General features: G+C 34.3%; 1 protein-coding gene across 5 annotated transcripts in view; it reads left to right on the top strand.

Moving 5' to 3' along the window:
• LOC118188267 (transcription factor RFX4-like) overlaps positions 1-14,791 on the top strand; it is a 200,264-nt gene extending 185,473 nt beyond the window's left edge. For all 5 annotated transcript variants that reach the window (XM_085809867.1, XM_085809869.1, XM_085809868.1 and 2 more), the window contains 2 exons: positions 4,770-4,825; positions 10,027-14,791. In XM_085809867.1, coding sequence (XP_085665993.1) covers positions 4,770-4,825; positions 10,027-10,240 — 270 coding nt within the window. In that variant the 3' untranslated portion in view covers positions 10,241-14,791. The remainder of the gene's footprint in view (positions 1-4,769; positions 4,826-10,026) is intronic.
• The last annotated feature ends 7,998 nt before the right edge of the window (positions 14,792-22,789 follow it).

The following is a 22,789-nucleotide window of genomic DNA, read 5'->3' as shown; positions in this document are numbered from 1 at the left end:
TTCTCAGCTGGCATCTCAACATACATCGGCGTATGAATGTGTTTTTCAACTGGAGCGGCAGCATTATCCTATAATTGTTTCATAGCTGTGAGTGACCACGTGTTTCACACAGACATGAAAATATAGACGCACGAAATAATCTAAACATAGGGAAAAAAAGATTTCATGCCATGCAGTCTGTGTAAACGCCATATGATAGTGTGATAGTGTTACTAGGCTAATACTTCTTTCTGGAAGACAGAACATTTCTAGGTAAAAGTCTAAATTCTTTATTTTTTCCGAATTTTAGCCGTATATGCTTTCCGCATTTTCCAAAACGGTGCAACTATGTGAAACGTGAAACTTCAACTTGCTGTTGATTCTGAATTATTGTGAGCTGTTTAAGTGCAATAAAAGGAATTTTCCATTGCTCTTTCAGTTATTTGCTCGAGAGAAAGCCAAATATGAGATGAAGCAATGTATATATACAGGGTGAGGTAAGAAAGGTGATTATAGACTTTATTTTGTTTTTTATAACTTTGATCCTAAGAATGGATTTATAATTATTGCAAGGTTTCTTAAAATAAGGTAGAAAATTTTATTAAAACAGATTCAGCACTGGTTATGGAAGGATTTTGATGGAATAAAACCTAAATATTTATATAATTTCTGAAAAACAAAAATTTCCATTTAGTAAAGCATTCATTAGTCTTTAGTCAATTAAAACGAATTACTTCCTTCATTACCTTATCTGAAAAATTCGCAAAAATATGCTTATTAAATACACTCTAGAAATCAGCTTTAAATTTAAAGAGGAATGCTTGTTTTACGTTAGGTAGAACCATAAATTGCCAAACAAAGATCAGTTGTCGAGAAGATAATGCCCCTAAATACCTTTTCTTGAATAACCTGTATGTAATGTAAAAATGAACAATAAAACTGTAAACTATCACATATATTTAATCACTCGTTAAAACTGGTTACAATTAAAGTATATTTTTAAATCACAGTAACTACCTTTAATAGTTGAAACTCAAGTATTTTCATAAATTGTTCTTAAGTAAATTCGGTTGCCATTTTTCGGGAAAAAATTCTCGAAAACTACTATCCGGTTCACGTCTTCAGTTGATATTGGCCTAACACTTACGATGTGCAAGTATAATACGGTTAAAAAAAATTAACCAGAATCTTTAAGGGGCTTTTACAAATGATATATATATATATATATATATATATATCCTTCTACACTCGTGTGAAAAATTAAGAGAATTTGCAAATTATGTCTGTTTTTAGGAAACGTATTAAATCAAAGATACTAATTATGCCACCAAAGAATTATGAAAATATTCAGAGTCGAAAACGTAAGCGTATGCTTGCGTGTCTGCAGTGCTGTGATTGTGAAGAGGATGCGCAAGAGAGATTTTTGGTGATTTGACATCTGCTGTGTTTCTCTCAAGAGCAGAATAAATTTATTATGGCATCATGTAAAATGAATAGCTAAGAGCGTGTGGATGACGGAATGCGATGTAGAGTTATCGGTAGATTGGAAGCAGGCTAATCACAAGCGCATGTGGGGCTGTAGAGCTCAATATAACGCCCAGTTTCGTCTGCAATTTGTGGATATAATTTTAGGGCACTGAACAAGGTCGACCAAGATCCACAATGACAAATAAGGATCGTTATTTGGCACTTTAAGCATGACGACATATGTCTGCTACAGCTTCACAGCTCTCATGTGAGCTGTGTGCTGCAACTTAAATATCACGGTCTACAGTTGCCCGAAGGCTTCATAAGATAGGGCTGTATACAAAAGAACCACTGCTGGTGTTCCTCTCACTGCAGCACATAAGACAGCGCGTTTGGTATGGGGCAGGAAACATGAGCCTTAGATCAGACAACGGGTAAAATCGCTGAATACTAGTAGTTCGATCCGATGTTCGAATCCCGCGAACGGGATGGCTGCATGGGCGTTTTTGTGCTATTCCCCTATGTGTAACGTGTATACGAGCCCGTTACGTTTAGAAAGTCCTCCGCGAAGGCATCCATTCCCTTAGGCAGATAATCCTCGTGGCTTTGCCGTAGTCACATAAACCAAACCAAACAGATGAGTAGAGATTCAGCCCGATCACTGATTCTCGGCGTAAGCCTGGAACGCGATAACCATTCCTATCTTATCATTGAAAAGGATCATTACGGGGGTGGAGGTATAATGGTTTGGGCAGGCGTTATGTTGGACGGTGGCGCATCCCTTGTATGTGCTTGAAAAAGGCTTCCTGGCTGTTGTGAGGTATAGAGAGGATATCTTAAGGAAATTTGTTCGACTTTTCAAGGGTGCAGCACTATCCCCCTCCGAGAACCATCCCGGAGTTAAAAACTGCCATATGCAGGAGTGGAATCGACTGCCACAGGGACTCCTCAACTGCATTAATTTGCTATTCACATTATTTTAATTTTTTATTATTTAAATTTTCCTGACTACCTTCGATAAATCTCTGGCTAAGGCTTAATTTATAAACTCAAAATTGCCGGAGCCTAACGTTAAACGGATAGGAATGATGTATAAAAATTAGTATGAACAAAATAATAATAATTAGAACACTAAATTACGACAAATTAAAGTTAAATAAAATATAAAATACATTATTAATTGTTATTAAATAAATTATACGTAGATAAAATATCAATTAAATAAGTATATTTTAAAAATTAAATCAGTCGTGAAACAAATGTGATATGAGGAAATTAATACGTTAGGTTACGAAGACTTAAAGGTGGATAAATACTGCAAATAATAAATTAGTTTAATTTTTAATAATGATCATTAAATTCTTACATTATTATTGCCAAAGCTTACGCTTCAAATTACGAAAAAAAAAAAAAAAATACCGAAGATGCGTGCTCTTGAAATTAAAGCACAATCCACCAGCGGCTGAGAAGTAAAATCGCTGAACACTGGTAGTTCGGTCCGCAGTTCGAATCCTGCGAACAGGCTGGCTACATGAGCGTTTTCTTGGTTTTTTCTATGTGTAAGTATAATGCCCATATGTAAATATGTACAAGCCAGTTTCCCTTAGAAAGTCCTCCACGAAGTCATTTCTTACCTTAGGCAGCTAGCCCTTGAAGCTTTTCCATAATAAATGAACCTGAAATTTTAGCTTTTCGTTAAGAACTGTTGCTAAAAAAATAAAATAATGCTTAAGTATTTTATTATCCCATTTTTGCCCGAAATTCTCTCGAAAGTTCTTTAAGAAATTATATTTCGATGAAATTTAAGCTAATATATTTAACATAAATATGTCCTAAGTAGGTTTTCAATTTACCTGAAAAGAAATCGTCCGAGGCTGATTTTTCGCATAATTTAATAATGAGATCGTGTAACATGCACAAAAATGCATATGTCTTCTCACTGGGATTAGCAAAACTATATCTCGGTCAATTTTGTAGATTTCAGTTTTATAATTATTGACTTAGTTCTTATTGTTACTTATGGTACTGAAGTTCTGTTTTTCTCATCGCTTAAAAGGTTTAAAATATGCAGAAGATAATGACAAAAGTTTATGCATAACGTGAGTTTTAATTTTAATACACTCTACTAGTTTCTTAATTAAGCAAAAGTAATTAAGCTTCTAAACTTTTGAATACCAGAAAAACGATATATAAATATAACACGAATGGAAATAAAATAAAAATACGTGGACTTGTAAAATGCACTTGTAATTTTAGAAACTGGACCCTAAGGAGTTCCAGACACACTTTCTAGGATACATGAACCTTAATGAAAGAAACATTTAACATTGCGCTTCCAAAAATGAGAACGTAGAATTGCAGAAAAGTGGGCTATATAAGTATGCGAGAATATTCTGTAGGCAACAAATACCATTCTTCCTGCCAAGCGGTCCATAATTTTGGTATGCTTATAGAAGTAGGATTTCTGTGTTCACCAGCGCTTTGCTCGGCATTTTAAAAAGAATCGATAACTTCTAGATTTGAAAACTCAGATGCCATGACAAAACTTAAAGCCCAGAAGAGTGTTCTTCTAATTATTATTTGATACCTCTAACAGACACTGATGAAGATTTTTAGAGGCCTAAGTGAGGACTATTTTTAGAGGACTGAAATAATTGAAACTTTGCAACTGCAGCGTTTCTTACCCGAAAAACATTTGTGGATGTACTGTTAAAGAAAAAATGAAGATAACATGCCATTTTGACTGAATGAAATTCCTCAACACTAGCTGATTCAGAAATGCCTTTTAAATTCTCTGGTAATAATTCATAATAATATACCTGTTTCTTTTATACAACTGCAACAACCAACAACTTCGTAAGCAATTGTACCATTGATGAGGATCTATTAAAAGCCATATAGTTAAGGTCATAAAACACTGGTAATATTGGCTTTCGGGCATGGATTCCCGGCTGCTAAAGTTGCTGACTGCGTGAATAATTCGAAGTTTCTGTATATGTGTAATATAAATATAAACTAATTTCCCTTAGAATACTGTTTATAAAGACTTCCCTCTCCAAGTATCCATTTGAGTTATTTGCGATAATTAATTAACAGACTATCGTTAAGAGTTTATTTATTTTGCCTCGTAAAAAGTTGTAATTTATTAAATGATCGCTTGCGAAATATAACACTCTCCATATTTAGAGCTATGTCAAATTCGTGAACATCTTAAATTAGTTATTGAATATTATTTAATGTTTACCTTCACTAACTCTACTAAATACTTTTAATCAGTTGTTTCATTTACACGACCTAGAAATTGAAATAAATCTCCCTTTCAGTATTTAATTGTCAGCCAGGATGATGGACTATCGATGCAACCTCCATCACATTCTGGGTAAGTAAATTTTCTTTCCTTTCTACTAATAATTTAAAAAATGCCCACGTTCTGATGTTGCTTTTGACCAAATCGACAAGCCCATTGAGAGAGCTATTGCTGGGAGGAAGGGATGAATCAGTCATTATTCATATAAAATTAACACCTGTCGTAACCATTCGCATGAACTATTTTATGCGTAGAAACGTATCAGCTTGGATAGAAATAACTTCTCTTATACCTTTCTCCTTTTGCCTTTTTCCGTTTGCTGTTTAAAGGTGTGCCTTTTTCCGTTTGCTGCTTTCCGTTTGCTGTTTAACTTACTCAACATAAGAAATGAGAAACATTTTACGATTTTCATATTTTCATGATAAATCTGGCTATTTTAAATACAAATTTCTACCGAAACAGCAATAAAGTAAAAAACAAGAAAAAGTTCACTCTTCCTAGTATGCTCGTGTTACAGTTTTCTTCTTTTTACTTCAGAGATAAAGTAAAATTCCAGTTATACAGAATCCAGATAAGTTGTAAAATCTACTTTTTCTTAGTTATCATAAAATGTAACTCGATCTGCCTTACGAATTCTCGCACAGGCTTGAAGATGAACACAACCAGAGGAAGGATATAAAAGAAACTTTTATTAAAAAAATATTTAACAGACAGACTTACATACTTAAAATAATACCGACCACTTGCGGTGAGAACTTAAAAGATAATGTAACACTAAATTTAAAGGTAAAGAGTAATGCGAGACTACACAATTCAATTTCAGCTAAGAGGTTGACTCAGAAACTTACACCGGCGGGACAAAAATTCGGCGGCAAGAAGACGTAGCTGCTATTAGGATTAACAGCTGGTAGAAACTAACAAAGGGCTCTCAAAATAGCGAAATAACGCTCAGCCTAGCTTTTTCTCTTCAACGGTTTAAATATTCTCGTTCACCCCAACTCATTTACATCCTGGCGAGGAAATGCGAGGGAAATAAGTGAATTCGGGAAAGCTTCACAAAATAAAATAACTATTCGTAAAAATAAATAAAACTCTATAAACTAGCATCTAATTATCCAGATCGCTTTGTTTTCTATGTAAGTCAAATAAAATTAAGTCAATTAAAACTGGAAGTCAATCAGAGAAAGAGCAATATTGATGAATTTATAGCATTATTCGTACATATGGTTGGCTGGTTAAATGAATATGGTAAATCTGAGGAGGGTTGTTTGTCTAAGGGAAGGGATGGCAGAGGATTTTATTCAGGAAACTCGGAAGCACGTTAAACATAGGCTAAACACAAAGGCCAACCATGCAGTAAGCTTGTCAGCAGGGAATTGGACCCAGTTCAAACTCCCAGTATTCAGTGGTTTTAACCACTCGGCCACTGTTGGAGCTAAGCATACCTCTGAAGAAAGTGAATCAGTTTACGAGAAGACACGAACAAGCTGCTGAAAAACCTTACTCTTATCTTTGAGCAACCAATCAAGGAAAGGAAAATCTAAACTGTTAAGCGAGTGCTCTGATTGACTATTCAGGTTAAATCTTACAAAGCATGGAGGTTACGTATAAAATGCTATGGTTATCAAAGTTTTGACCATGGGAAAAAGGGCTATTTTAAGAGTAGACAATAGCATATGACCTATACATGTGAGTTAAAAAAAGTATGAGCCTACTTGTTACAGGTACCTAAGGAGCAGCACAGGAAATTTTCATTGGCGCGAAACACTGCCGAACGCTTTGAAAACGCCAAGAATTCCTCTCAAGAACAGATGTATTAGAATGCCTGAAACGAAGACTGCTGAAAAAAAATAACAGAAAAGCATGAATTCCCTAGTTAGAAGACCAAAAGACAAACGAATTATCCCCAGACGGACTTCTGTCAACAGAATAACAGATAAATGATCGACTCAGACACTCGCTCTTTCTGCAAAGAGCTGCTTCAATTTTAATGAATGTCATTAAGCCACAGAAAGTTCCCAGAAATTTATACTAACTATTAAAATTCTTAACTTAGTTACGGAAACAGAAATCCCTAAGTAAAGCTTCTCGGCAGCGGCTAAGCATTCGGCTAATCGCTGAATACTGATAGTTCGATCTGGCTTCGGTTCCACATAAACAGACTGGCTACATTGAGCGTTTTCTTGTTTTTCCCATGTTTAACGTGAATACGAGCCATTTTTCGTTGGAAAATCCTCCACGAAGGTACCCATCCCTTACGTAGCTAGCCCTCACCCTGCTATAATCAAATGATCAAAAACTCAAGAATGATGAATTTTGTGCAGCTTTTTTCTCGATATCATTTAACTGTCTCCACTAACACCCAATGGCCCTCCCACGAAGAGTGGCGTTAATTTTTCTTCAACTATGAGACTTACTTCGGTAGTAATCTTCATTTTAGTTTCGCAAGTGTGATTCCCTTCAACGGGGTCGTCTGAAGTGCCAGTACGAGCGCGAAATTTATTCGCGCTGACACTGGCTTACTAGAAAGAAGCAAAATATCGTTCCCTTATTCGTAACTGAAAATAGTAACATTGAGAGAAAAAATACGTTGTCGGGTTCTGAAAATATTACTTTCATTTTTGAAAGGAAGTGTTGACTACAGAATGTCTGTAAGAAATTATTTGAGTGCATTCGATCACACGATCATGGTCAACCAGCAGTATGTCTCGAGTCGGGGAAAAGGGTCACTTAAGTTGCCATAACAACAGGCGTGTCGAAGAACATTATCTCGTGGTTAATGAGGGCTGCTATAGATGGAAACGTTGTATAAAAATATGTTTGGGGCTGTAGGAGGTCCACCACATTGCAAGAGGACAGATATATATCGTCTCGAATTATAAATCTACTTCTGACCAGGTAGTCGCGTACCATGCCAACGCTGCTGGCACTGGTGTATCAGCGAGAATGGCTACTAATGCTACTAATGCTGAGTGAATAATGCTGAGTTATTTGCACGGAAGCCTGTTGCATACATTCCACTAAGAGCGAACCTGGTCGAAAAGATATATTGGTGTACGGAGCGTATTCGTTAAGGTCAGCACCAGTGTTTCAATGTCATGCTCTCTGATGAATCCCGCTTTACCATATACGATGAATTTGGACACCAGTTAACGTGGAGAAGAAATCCAGGGAACTGAGCTCTGTAGCCTAGAAGTAATTGTGTTGACAGGTATCTTACGCAGTGGCAGAACTCCGCTTTACATCTTCGATGACACAGACACAGTGACATCAGAGCGTCATTGACCGAAATTCTCCTGGGTCCTGCCCGTCTTTTACCTGGTGCATTAGGTCCAGACTTTTATGGATGAAAATGTGCGTCCGCACAGGACAGCTGAAGTGTCATTCACAGTAGTAGGCAGAAATACCGAGCGCTGTCATTGCTTGCATATTCCCTGGACCCCGTACCGCAAGTCCGGGAAGATCCACCGCTCAAAGGCGGATTCCTCTTCAATCCGCACAGGAATTCAAAATGTTTTCACTCTAACCGTAACCGTGAGAGCACTATTGTTTTAAATAATCACAATCTTCAAATAGCAATAAGTGAAATTTCATAGCGATTGGTTGAGCGGATAGGTCACTAGGGATTCACATATTGAGGAAGTATTTTTATGACCACCCACCCTGTAAAGAATATTTTTTTAGGCGCATTTTCTTCTCTCCTCTGGATAGAACCAATCGCTAAAAACTTTTTGAAAATATTTTGTTTGGATTTGTAGTTGTCCCACTTGCGGTAATTCTATGCATGTATTTTGCGTTGCGAAAAATTACAGCAAGTATAATATTGAAGAGCCAAAACTGGTAAGGAACCGACTTATTTTACACATTGCATCGGTGGGTATCTGAAGAGTTCCCACAGTAATTGGTTGGAAAAGGAAGTCCCGCTACCTCATCTTTCATAACTTATCCCCCTCTGGCTACCATATGAAAAGCTTAGTCCACAAGGAAGAGCAAATACTAGACATCAAAAGAAAATTTTAGCTAGAATATAAGTAGCACGTGGCTCTATCAGAAGTATTCCGAGATCCTTCGAAAAGGTACAGAAGTCCTTGATGAGACGCATCAATGTTTGCAACGTAGCTGACAGTCAAGACTTTGCACAACTAATATTTAATGAAATTATCAATTATGATTAACAGTAACAAAAATATTTTAGTTTAATTAAGAAATATTAACTTAATACAGTTTGTGTTAATTGTTAACCTTAATCATCATTGAATATTTTCTTTATATTTGTATTCATTATTTTTTGTTAATCTTCGTTTCCAATGCCTCATAATGGTATACATTAAACAATATTTAGCATTTAATTTTCACCGAATGCTTAAAAAAGAATAAAAATAAAATATATAGTCATTGTTAATACAAAAATTCTTACATAAAAAAAGAAGCTTTTCAGGTAAGGAGGGTGATAAAAGTGCTTTACAAAGATTCACATGGAAGAAATTTGAATGTACTTGCACTCGCTCCCACCTATCACGTTTTACAGAAAGACAGAATTACTGAACCATATCAAAATAAACTACGGCTGCCTATCTATGAGAGGCCAATCCTTCGCTGAAGGTTTTATAAGGAAAAATGTCCTGTCTTTACGCAGCTGTGTCAATGGCCAACTGGTTAAGAGCTCTGAATACATGGAATGGATGCCAGGCGAACAGGCTGGCTGCATGGCTTCCACCATGTGTAATATGAATACGAGCTAGTTTCTCGTAGAAAGGTCCTCCCCGAAAGCATCCTTACTCTTAGGCAGACACCCGTCGCGTGCTTTACCATCTTGAAAGAACCTAATCGAAAAAATACGGAAATCTCTTGCAACAAATCTCTTGAATCGACAAAAACCATTTTCCAGAAAGTGAAGGGTTGTTATTTTCTTTTAAAAAGTGCTTTAATTAAAAAAAAATTTTTTTTTTTTAACAAAATTATTTCCACACTGCAGTAACTATCTCGGTAATATTAGACATTAAATTGAATGCCATGGGGAGGAATTTCATTTATTAATAAAATGATGCAGCGCTTTATTAATGCTATTTCTTGCAAAGTAAGTTTCTGAAATTATCGATCCAAGTAATATTATGTGTTGCAAAAGGCACAGATATTTATAATTCAAATCTATAATAAATAATTTATAATAATAAATCTATTATAACTATATAAAATCTATTCAGGAAAGGAAAAGCATTGCTTTTACATATTAATATTATTATGGATTTCAAAATGTATGTTTTCCTTAACAGGTATGAAGACACCTACGGTCAGCAAGAAGAGAATACTGTGGAACAAAGTGGTCCATCTTCAATAATGTACACTGCTTCTGGAGCAATATATCAAAGCTATACTTTTGTTACACATGACCCTATGATACCAGATGCTACACCTTCGCCTCCTGATAAAAGAGTTCACCATCATCTTACTCTAAGAATGGATGGCACTCTATATTGCGATGGTTGAATACTTGCCTTCAAATTAAACAAATCGGATTTACACTAAGCCTGAGATAATCATCTCATACTATGAACATTTTACAATACTTGCAGCTTATAAAATATTAAAAAAAAAATGTTAGAAACATTTCAAAAAGATTTAGAAATGATGCATTGTATTCACTGCTTTAATCAAAATATGTCATGATCAAAATGGTGCAAGATTTGATTTAAAATTATCGTGCAATTCTTCCTCTGTCTTAACAGGTATTGAAATAATTACTATCGTTCTGTTTGTGACATTTTGGTAAACACCTTGAAAATTGTCTTCCAGAATCAAAGTGTTTTTTTAAAATTCATTATAATCTTAAATGTAGGGAAAAAAGGTGGAACATTGTATGAATAAAATACGAAGAAAGAAGAAGCTAACCAAAATAATGAAAGAAATTTTGAATCAATATGCAAAATTATGGTTTTTTTTTAATCACTTCTCTGAATACGGAACAATCATATAAATAAAATATAACAGTAGCTTTCTATGCAAAATATATTTCCAGGGAGTCCTGAAATATTTTCAAGATATTTATTTCCTCAATATGTACTTATTTTTATTTATTTAATTGTAGAAATTATAACAAATATAAATAGAGTAATTCAAATTTTTGTGGTAGTCTGCATCAGAAGTGCAATCATTTGCCTATTGTTTAAACTATAAATTTCAATGCAGCTGTATTTCTGTTCTCACTGTTTAAAACTATCATAACAATGAACACATAGATCAATAAAAAGCAACACTGTATACTTATAGTCGAAATAGGGAACTCGAGAAAAGACGGGGGTTTTCTCGGATAACAAAAATTGTTCCATTCCTAGTAAAAGGGTAAAAATCTGCTTCTTAAATAGTTTTAAAATTATTAATTAGAAATAATCTCCCTTCTCCAAACTGAAATTTTCTTACACGTTTCAAGATTGCTGTACCTTCATATAGTAACTTTTTGCATTGTCATTTTTTTCCCCGTTTATTCAATGCCCAAGTGAATAATGCCATTGAATATCGGTAGTTCGTCCTAGGTTCGATTATCAGTGACTGAAAAGATGTCTGCATGATATTTCTTCAAATGTAACATGAATATGAGTTTATTTCTCTTACCAGAGATCCTTCAAGGCAGACAGCCTTGTGGACTTCGTGATAATAACTTAGAAAGGCACAATGGCATATTTAGCACATTGGATTTATTATGTTTAGCTTTCTCGTGCGCCCGAATAACTTTAGTCTTTCGATGACAATGAGGTGTCTTGCGGAAGCTCATAAAGGTAGGCACATTGTGTCCAAAAACAACATGCTCTTATTAGATGAAGCTGAAAGACATTTAGTATAATCTCCAGAGTCTCATCACTCCTGAACAAAGTTAAGTTTCGGGTATTGGAGACCCCATTATAATACTTGGAAGTAAAAATTTTGTTCAGGAATCAGAGTTAGCCACATGTGCTTAAAGTGCGCAGCATTAACCTTTTGATATGCACAAATACATATGGCATTAAGAAAATGGTTGCGAGCTATGCGCAACGAGATCTGTATACGTTTCTTACGTAGAGGAAGATTTCATTTGCATTCGCCGTCTTTACTTTTTCCGATAGAATACATCCTGGCTGACAATATTATGCGCAAAACTTGTTGACAGGACTAAAGCATAGCCTCACGCAATCTCCTTCCTTTGTGTGTTTCTTCAAAGCTGCTAAACAACATTTGTCCAACCAAGACACACAGTACCATGGTACTGTACGTTGGCGTGAGTATAACTGCAATTTTACGTTCCAGTGATTTTGACTGTCCGTTTTCAAGGACAGCTGAATGTCGCAGTATTACCTGTGTTGGCCTTCATTGGCAAAAATTATGATATGCTATGCACGCTGTGAACGCATCCTGTGGCAAATGGCTTAAAAGGGATCAGCATTAAATGGATTATGATATGGTTCAATACTTTTGAGAGAGACTAGTAGTCTTTATAACACGAGTAGTCCCTTTCTTTCACCACCTGTAGATGACCACAATTTTAATATGCATCTAAAATTTGTTCCTTGTTCAGAATTCACATATTCCAATTACACACTTGCTACCACTATTCCTTAAAAAGCCATCAAAATCCATTGTCTCAAAGACAGAATGATTCATTTTTTCCGCCTCCTCCTGCCGTAGTCAAATTTTGAAAAACCCTAAACGTGACTCATATTTTCGAACGCTTCATTACAGTAGATTTGCAGATACCTGTAACTGTAAAGTAACACCTCCATCTGGTTGCAGCCATTTTCATGGAAGAAGGAGCAACCAGAAACTTAATAATTATATCTAACGCTTTGATTTTTTCAGTTTCAACAACATACACGCAAACAGTTTTAACATACGACTATAATTTTAATGCAAAATATGTTCTTTTTGTTAAAAAAACAGTGAACAACAACAACAACAACAACAAAAAAAAAAAAAAAAAAAAAAAAAAAAAAAAAAAAAAAAAGCTCATTTTCTGCAATATATTGCTGCCCATTGAACAAAGGATTGAAACCTCTGAAGTGAGACAGCTTCTTTAAGGATTCGATTCAGGTAGTTTCGCATGACGCTGAAGAGGTCCATTGAAGTCGTTAACTATAGTAGATATGCATGTTCAAAGAAGGTTTAAAATGGAAGAGGCAGCGAAGTGTAGATGGATAACGTAGAGTACAAACGATTTATTATTATTATTTTAAAGATTTTTATCTTAAAGTGAATTCCATGGCTTCATTTTATTCCTTTTGCAAACTTTTTGAGACTGCCACATACCTCTGATCTTCAAATTAGTTCCAATCCATACTAGAAACTCAAACATAACTTTGCTTATTCACACTTTTTTGAAGAGAAATGTTTTCCTTAAAATGACGAGCAGGGAATATGTAACAGAATATTAAGGACTTTGCTTACTGGAAGTCGAACAGATGCCAATAATAGTGAATCTTCTTACTTTAAGTGAATTATACCCTTGTACTCAACGAACATGTAACTTTTTGTAAGTAAATGCATTCATTGTACTGAATTGTTTAGAAATTTAGAGAAGCCAAACCTTCGATTTCGTATGTCAAATGCTTTCAGTTAGTGAAAGAGATCTGTGGCTCAGCCCGTTGCGTTTGGAGGACTTAGTCTTTCAATTCCTACATTTTTTTTTCTCAAAAAATGCTCCCTAAAGATAATTTTCTTTTCATTTATTTTAATCTTCCTTTCGGTTTGGGAGGTAAAATAAGGGTAGTTTGCAATAAAGCTATTTTAGTACGTTAACCAGGTTATCTGTAGCATTTTCTTATTTTTGTGTAAGTAGACGATAGAACTATCATTATTTCTTCTTTTCAAAGATTATTTAATATAAATAAATAGTATTTTGGCAAATGAGTGAAATTCTTAAATCAAAATATTGGCAAAATACAAGTATGAGGCAAATTTGACATAAAGCTCTGTTTTAACAAAAACAATCATCATCAATAAATCATTTTCTCAGTTTTGAAGATAATGTGTGTGTGTGTTATTATGGCAAAGCCTCGAGGGCTATCTGCCTAAGGGAAAGAATGCCTTCGTGGAGGACTTTCTAAGGGAAACTGGCTCGTATACACGTTACACATGGGGAAAACTACGAAAACGCCCATGCAGCCAGCCCGTTCGCGGGATTCGAACCAGTGTTCAGCGACTTTACCGCTGGGCCGCTGCTGAAGATAATGAACATTTCAGTTTTCGCTTTAACAAAAAAAGCACTCTTAAATGGCAGTCAGGTATGTAAACAGAGTTTCAGATGTTAAAATTTGGATAAGACATATAGAAAAAATATTAGTAATAATAATGGCAAATCTGCAGAACAAATTTAATATCAAAATATAGCTACACTAAAACAAAGTTTTTTAGTAATTTATGTTATATCGTTCTTAACTTATTTTTTAATTTAACATTTAGATTATTTTTATACGTGGAAGGTCATGGCTAATCATGCAACTCATTAAAAATTGAACTACTTTATCCTTTTATGTACTATGTTGCTATACTTAGCTCAAATCCTGGAGAACGCGTTGGCTGCATGAGGACTTTCTTGGTTTGCCTATTGTGTGATTATGAATACAAGCCAGTATTCCTTCAAAGTCCCCCACGAAAGCACTCGTCCGTTAGGAAGACAGCCCCGCGCTCTTTATCAAATTTAATCAACCAAATCAAACCAAACTATAATAGAACTACAGAATAATGACGTCTTTCATAATTATTCACAAAGCCGTTCCAATTGCTCTGCGTCTAGACACGGTATAAAGGCATCGAAACGGGTAGGGACACATGGAATATAGCAAACGGAACAGCAAGCAACAACTAGATAACATGCTTTAGAAAATAAGTGAAATTATATGAAGTCTGAACGGATGCATAGCTTTAACACATCTGTTGAATAGTTGGGCACATTATAAAATTAAGTTATTGTTTTTAATTTCTTTAAATTAAAAAAATAAACAAATACAACTTTAAGCTACATATTTTAGAATTCATTGCAAATTTATTATTTCGTAAAAGCGGACTTTTTGTTTGTGCACTGTAAAATGGAAAAAAAAAAAAAAAAAAAAAAAAAAAAAAAAAAAAGGGGGTAAGACTTGAATAATTATTTTTTTTCTGTAGTTGCATAAAGAAGGAAGGAGAAAGGCAAATCCCCATTTCTTTGACCATTAAGCATGATAATCAAATTTTTGCTTTCTTTATGCTACTTGGCGTTTTCAAAACTGCTATAAAAACATGTAGTTCAGCCATTGCAGTTGTTCAATCGTTATTTAAAATTTGCCTTTATTTCAGCATATATTTTTGTATTAAATTATCAGTTATCAATTTAAATGCGATGCTGCCATTTTCTAACATAATGCTGGTTTCCTATAAGTAGTTAAAATTGTAGCGTTCTTGAACATAATATGGATTAGTCGTCATGGCCAGCTATAAGCTATTTCTATCAAACTGTTTGTTTGAGCTCCCTACCGTATCTCGACACATCAAGATGTAAGTGTCAAGTAAACGTAAAAAGTGAAAGGATTTTAAGCTAACGCAATCATGAATGCTACAATAATATTTGTTTGCACATTATAAGTAAATACAAATTCAACTTTAAAAGAATAAATAAAAATAACATAAAGGTATTTACCAATTTAATTCATATACGAAGAATAGTCATAGGTGGAGAAGTCATAGAAGTTTAGTCATAGGTGGAGAATTTAATGATATCCCGGAAAGTTTAATAACGCCCTTGCATTTCATACCCAGAGCAATTTTCTAGTCTATATTATAAGAGAGCAGCACTTGATTCTGTTTACTTTTCAGTTCTGATACAAAGTTTTTGGAAATTTTTGCAGGAAAAACTTTAATACTTGCGAGAGTTAATCTTCGAATGCTTCTCATAAAGCACATACTAGTTCCAGTGACTTTATAAGGTATTTTCTCCCGCCTTTCTGCATGCCTTCGTGGTGTAACGGTAGCACACTCGGCGCGTATTCGAGAGGTCCAGGTTCAAGGGCACTGCACAGTTTTTATGACTCCTGCTTAAAAAAAAAAAAAAAAAAAAAAAATGACTCTACACTATCGCCCGAATTAAAAAAGGTGGTGAATGAGCAACACGATTCTTCACTACCAGGATTTGGCGATTGCATCCCCCAATCCCTAGTCACCCTTTAAAAGGGGGAGTATATAAGTATTTCTCTCGCCTTCTTAGCAGGGGCGTAGCTAGAGGGGGCATCTATCCCCGGGCGCAGAATCCAAGGGGCGCCAAACTGATGTTACGACATTTTAGAATTAAATGTTTTCCATCCTTGGCAAGCAGTAGGGGGCGCGAAATCTTCAAGTGTCTCTGGGCGCTGAAAACCCTAGCTACGACTCTGCTTCTTAGCATGCCTTCGCGGTGTAATAGCCAACATACTCGGCGGGTATTCGAGAGGTCCGAGGTTCAAGGTCCCTGCGAGGGCACTGTACATTTTTCATGTCTCCTGCTTCCAAATAACCTGATGTCTCTACAACTTGTTTTAGCATTATATCTTATTCAATCTGTAGTTCTTTTCATGGTCGAATCATATGCAAACGTCCAACGACAAGCATAATTAAGTGTAAGAGCTGCCTAACGATCTCACATATCAGCAATTTATTGCCTATGAAAAGCATTTCGAGCAATTAAGAAGTAGAGTTCCCCTTTAAATAGCTCAAAACTTCTGGAAAATTAAATGCTACGTGCGGGATTGGCTCGGTTCTCTTATAAGAGCAGATAATGATTAGCTTCACAATCTAAACCAACTCATGGCAACCTACTGCATGCTTTTATAATAATTCAGTACAGTAAGTAAATTCCGTAAAATATTTGACATTTATTTTAGATTTCAATCCGATCTAAAATTTTTGAAAAATATTAAATAAGTTTTTCAAAATGTGCCTACAGACCCTAAAACAGATAAAGACCTAGCATCAAACTTCTATTCTTCTTGTTTTCTTATTTGTCATTTCATCAGTAACAAATCTGGTAAGACTACACTTTCACACTATTCCATTTCTATACTAGCAGTCCTAGACATTGTCAGTTCTCAAATATGTTGTTATGGGTTCGAGTTTCGAAAACCTTTCTTGAACTGATTCTGTACTAAATGTAATTACAGAAAAATTATCAAAGCTAGAAGCAAATTAGTAAATGAAGACATCACGTTACTTTTTTTTTTATCCTACGTATGGGTAAAGGATCTACAGTTTCACTGCTTATAATTCTGTTTGTTATTATTTCATTGAAGAGCTCCAAGACCAACAATTTCCTTACTTTAAATTAATTTGATTACGGCAAAGTACAAGGCAGCTATCTGCCTAAGAGGAGGAATGCCTTTGTAGAAGCCCTTTCAAAGGGACACTGGCAGGTATTCATGTTACACATGGGAAAATGTCTTTATAAACAGTCCACTGCAATACTTGAAATCTGGTCGAACTACCGATGTCCAGTGGTCTTTATATGCTCATATCAGTTTCGTCCCTACGACTTGTCCTTTACTAATTTGAAAAGAAATGCCTAAAAACACTTTTTGTTAATTTTCTCCCAATTCAAACATTTAAATATTAAAATTCTTTAATTTTCTCTGAATGGAATTTAAAGTTGTACAAAAAATTTATATTATTTTTTCCCTTAATTTCATTCTTCATTTTGTTTATTTACATTTCAAGAAAACTGATTGTTGGGAAAATATTTAAACAAATTAGTAACATTTATGTGGACTTCTCTTTTTATTTGAATGAATGAATCTTTTTATTTATTATTTATCTTTCGTTTCTGTCAAAAACTAAAATAATGATGCAAGTTCCATTTTAAGACAGACAGTATAAAAATAAAAGGTCATTCACAATGAAGATTAGGAATACAACTTTAATAAGCTATGTTATATACTGAAGATACTTAATGAAAGCATTTACGGTACATTACTAAGTACAACCCTTATCAAAGAACAACATGAATATTACAACCTAAGTGCAACATGAATGTTTACAAATTTCATCGCTGGTCACGAAAAATTCTTTTGTAGTTTTTCTCTGGTTTCAGCGAATAAACCCAACATCACTTGTGCTTGCACCAGAATTTAAATTCAGCTGGAACTCGGCTCTGGGTCTTCTCTGGCTCCACCAGTGGCTAACTGCTTAAGAGAGCTGAATTCTGATAGTTCGAAACCATGCAAACGGGCTGGCTGCATGATTGTTTTTTTTTTTTTTTTTTTGTAGTTTTCCTCATGTTTAACTTGGGTGCCGGGCAGTTTGCCTTAAAATTCCTCCAAGAAGGCATCCCTACCCATAAGCAATTAGAACCTTTTCTGTTTTAGGGAAATCGTAAGTTAAGCAGGAGCAAAAATAAACAACAATTTATTACCTCTTTATGCTTTTATTAACATTTCCAAATATCCTTCCCCAGGGCCTCGACACATCTAGTCTAGAAAATAAGCTCTAAACTGAATGTTGAAATCCTCCGATGAGAAGTACCTAACTTGCGCTTCGGCATTATTTATAATCAGAAACTGGATAACTGTATCAGAAAGAACAATATGCGGTGAAGTTACAGGTTACAAATATTTTTGCGCTCATGTTTTTGTTCCATTTACAATAATCATTCAAATTCTTAATATTATGCCGCTTTCGCAGACCACTTTATTAAAATAATATTAGACTGTGCTCGAATTTTATTCTGTAAAGCGAACAATTGGGTGCTTATGTGTATAGCTATCAAAACCTTCCCGGCCTACCAGCGGCCGAGCGGTAAAGATGCTGAACACTGGTAGTTCGGTCCGAGGTTCGAATCCCGCGAACGGGCTGGCTGGATGGGCGTTTTCATGGTTTTCCCCATGTGTAACGTGTATAAGAGCCAGTTTCCTTTAGAAAGTCATTCACGAAGGCATCCCTCCCTTTAGGCAGATAGCTCTCGTGTTCTTTGCCATAATTGAATAATCCAATCCAAAAACCTTCCCTGCAGACGATGTCCTTTCTAATAACAGCACCTTCCTAAAATTTTGTCTACAAGTTTAATTTGTCACAAGAGAGACATACAGTTTTGTTAATATCTACTATTGTATTCATGTAATATTAAATTATAATTGTATTCTTTGAAACGAACAAGCAGGCGTGTTCATGCATGCACGCAGCGCATACTTATATGATCAGACCTACTCTTTAATACCACTTTGCTGAAGTTAGGCGATGTTTCCATCAACGGAAAACAGCTCGTCTTCATTACGTGGCATGGCTGTAAGCTGTGTCTTAATTTCGATTTACTTAGCCCGAGAGAATATGCATCCTTTTTCAGTGTGTACGAATACAATAAAAAATTGTTCATCTTTATATTTAAAATCATGTTTACTGTTTTCCTTAAGTCTGGATTTTCTGCATCGTTTCAATCGGAATTCAGGTTAAGAGCAGTCTTCACTTTAGTTGGATACTTTGTTCCTAAAATAAAGTATTTTTGGGAAATTATTCCATCATTATCACAGTCTATTCACAAGACATGAATAAATGGATATTTATTTTATTACGAAAACCTCCTCAATGCATTCCAGGGAATCACTCCAGAAACTGTAGTTAAGTTTCAAAAATAAAATCACTTTTCAACGCAAAATAAATTCCAGGTTACAAAGCAGTAAGGGTAGATATGAGTAAGCTTCAGTGAAACATTCTTGAAAAATTATCGAATTATTAACCACTGCATTATTGGTGAGGTTAGTCGTACGAATAAAGTGGAAAAAAATTTTAATAGGATGCGGAATATTTCACGGGGAAGAGGAAACCATTGATGAGCTTATTAAGAAATGCTGTAGAATATGCTTTCACAATACAGGCTATGGATTAATTATGTGAATAAAATATTAAATGCGTGATATTGTCGGACTTTATATATTCAGATACAGTACAATGTAAATCTTCGACATAACAATTGCCAAGCGGAAAATAAACTGGTACACATAATTATGTTTCCAATCCGTTAATAATCAATATAAATTTGATTACTTCTATCATTTCAGGATTATTCCAAAATCCGATCTTTTATCGGGTTCGTAGTGCTAATGCTAAGACTCCAAAATAAAACATTAATTAATTAAAAAAATCAACATGCTTTTTTAATTTCCTGTACTTATTACGCATCAGAATTCTTCATGCAATATTCGAAAAGGTAGGTTAAACATTAGTTGAAAACGCTTTTCACATTTTTAATGAATTGCATTATGTTCAATACGAATTCTTTATAAATTCCAGCATTCTATGCTACAGCATATAGTACACAAAGTCCTTATTTTTAGAAGAAAGATGCCAGCCAAACTGCTATATGATATGGAAGGAAATGTAAACGACCATTTAATAACCTTAAAGAGGACTCTTGGAGAGGAAAAGCTCCATCGTATTAAGAAAATTTAAAGTGGGATGGAGATTCAAAACCAGCTTAAAATCTTATAGTGAGAAAGATGGCTGCAAAATAATGAAAGACGGGGGGGGGGATAGTTAATTTAATACGTTTTTAAAAAAGATTCCAACCTCCCTGAAGAAATAATGAGACGCAACAAATTGAGAAAACAGCTTTTTTAGTGAATTTTATTCCCATTTAGAGTATAAATAGTCACATGATGTATTTGTTAATGTATCTGTACACAAACAAACGTAGTTATACGTTGTTTAAAAGTAGCAAAATCAAGTATACTACTAGACAAATTATTTTCTGTTGCTGCATTGCAGAGTTTTTATATGCATTATGCAGTTTATTGAAAATTGCATCTTATTGCAAGCCACAATATTTTTATTCAATTCCAATTAAGAAATATACAGCGAATTAAATTTTTTAAAATCTATCTAAATCTATAAATCTATTTAAATCTATAAAATCTCTAAACATATCCAGAATATACAGACTTTTTGCAACTAAACACTTTATTGCTACAAGAAAGGTTATCAGATTTAAAATCTGCAACTATTTAGGAATAGTATGATATACATTATACCATTAATCTTAAAGCTATCTTACTACATTATACTATTAATCTTAAAGCTGTCTTACTACATTATACTATTAATTTTAAAGCTGTCTTAGCACACAAATATACTAAAAAAAACTTTGTGAGAATTAGAGTAATATTCATGAGCGTTTTGGAAACGGTTAAAACGCAGATTCTAAATTATCAACTGATATCACAGGTGAAGTCAACATACTAAAAAACAGGTTTAAAAAATGTATTTATCAAATATCTGTTATAAGAGTATTATAAAATAACACCAGGCCTAACATAAATATGCACTTCAGAATTCAAACAGCTATACAACGTGTTCACAAAAGTTCTCATCAGGCCTTTACTTCAGGAAACGTTGGTCATAGACATGTACTACTTCCAGTTATGAAAATGTTCTATATGATGCAGAGATTCATGTTTTGGCAATTTAAAATTTAACAGAAATTAGTTTTCTACAAATTACGAAATCGAACTTTTTACGCTTTCTTCCGTTCCTTATACTTGCCAACATACAACACTCACAAATCAGGAGAATTTTCTCAACGACAAAAAGATTTTTTAATAGACAGAAAATATATTCTTAATAATTTACTAACTTTAAATAGTAACTAATTAGTATCTGAAAGTTCAGTTATTAATTCTCAAATGCAAACAGTACAAAAATATTTACACATGAAATATATATATATATATATATTCGTACCTTTGAATAGAAAAATAATATTTTAATCAGTTTACGTATAAATGCTAAGAACAATTGCAAATTTTGCTTTCGTTACGAAAAATTTCGTAATTTTGTTCAGAACAACTGCCACGTAGGCCTGCTTTTGCTAAAGAAGTTTGTCTAATGTGTCATTACTAATATTAGATCTAAATTTAGTTCTTGCTTGAGTAACAACACTGAAAATCCTCTCGCACTCTGCGTTACTATGGAGAACTGTCAGGATGTCCAACATTATTCTAGACAGTTCACTGTACTTTAAAATTCCATCAACACCTTTCTCGACTCCGAATACACTAGATGTCGGTCTTTGCTAGTTTTATAACTTTATCATAGTTTTCTAGTTGTAAGTGAAAATTGCGACTGTTCAGTTGCAAAATCATATCATCGTCTTTCAAAACTAAAATGAGATTGGGAATCTTGAAGTTGATGTATCACGTAACCACATACTCGGCAGAAGTAGCTTCTGTAAATAAAACCTGTTTTTGTTTTCCTCTGAATGCTCTTCCGCTGCTTTGTTAGTTGCAGCTTCTATTACTAAAGCCTCATCTTTCTTCTGATTTTCTGTTTTATCCCATGATATATAGAATTAAAAGACAAAACAAAAGTTGGTTTTACAAACTTTGATAAAATATCTTTAAACAGGCCATTAATCATAAACTGCAAAAATGAATTAGTGGAATCACTAATTACATTGTGTTAAGAATATCGAATAATGGCAAAATGAAGTGTACAAAAAAGCAAAGAGCTTGATTAAAGTCCAAAGACAAAAACATAAATATGCGTTCTTCCCAAGATTAAACTTACAGTAACTGGAAAACATTTTCCTTGTCGAGCAATTTTTTTTTTAATTCTGAGAGAACTTTGTGTCAGTTTTACGCTTATACTTTGTAGCATTATTTTGAGAATTGCCAATTAAATTCCTCGCAGATGCAGAAATAACTTTATTTTTTCTCACACCTGATTTTAAGAATGAAAGTAGCAACTACACCTTCATTTATTTTAGGTATTTTATAATTTTCAGTACAGCCTTTTATCTTAACTCTAGAAGCATTTACTTCTTCCTTAAAAAATGTAAGAAGTGGGTTCCATTTGTGGAGGATTCTAGAAAACACTTTTCTAAAGATAACCAAGGTGTACGTATGTTTCAAAATGTTTCTTATTTCAGTATAACACAGCTATTAGAACTGTGTGTTTTTCTTTCCTTTTAGAACACTTTTCAAGATAATTAAACATAAAAAATGTGCTCGTCCACATTTATTAGTAAAGAAGCTGCCCCTTTTTCAGGTGCTAAATTTAAAAGGTGCTTTTGAAACTGTTAGTCTA

This window comes from Stegodyphus dumicola, chromosome X2 (assembly GCF_044657685.1).
Source record: "Stegodyphus dumicola isolate Sdum_Otavi_A_Nest chromosome X2, ASM4465768v1".
Lineage (NCBI taxonomy): Eukaryota > Metazoa > Arthropoda > Arachnida > Araneae > Eresidae > Stegodyphus > Stegodyphus dumicola.
Note: the sequence above shows the minus strand (reverse complement) of the source record. Positions and strands in the feature narration are given on the sequence as shown.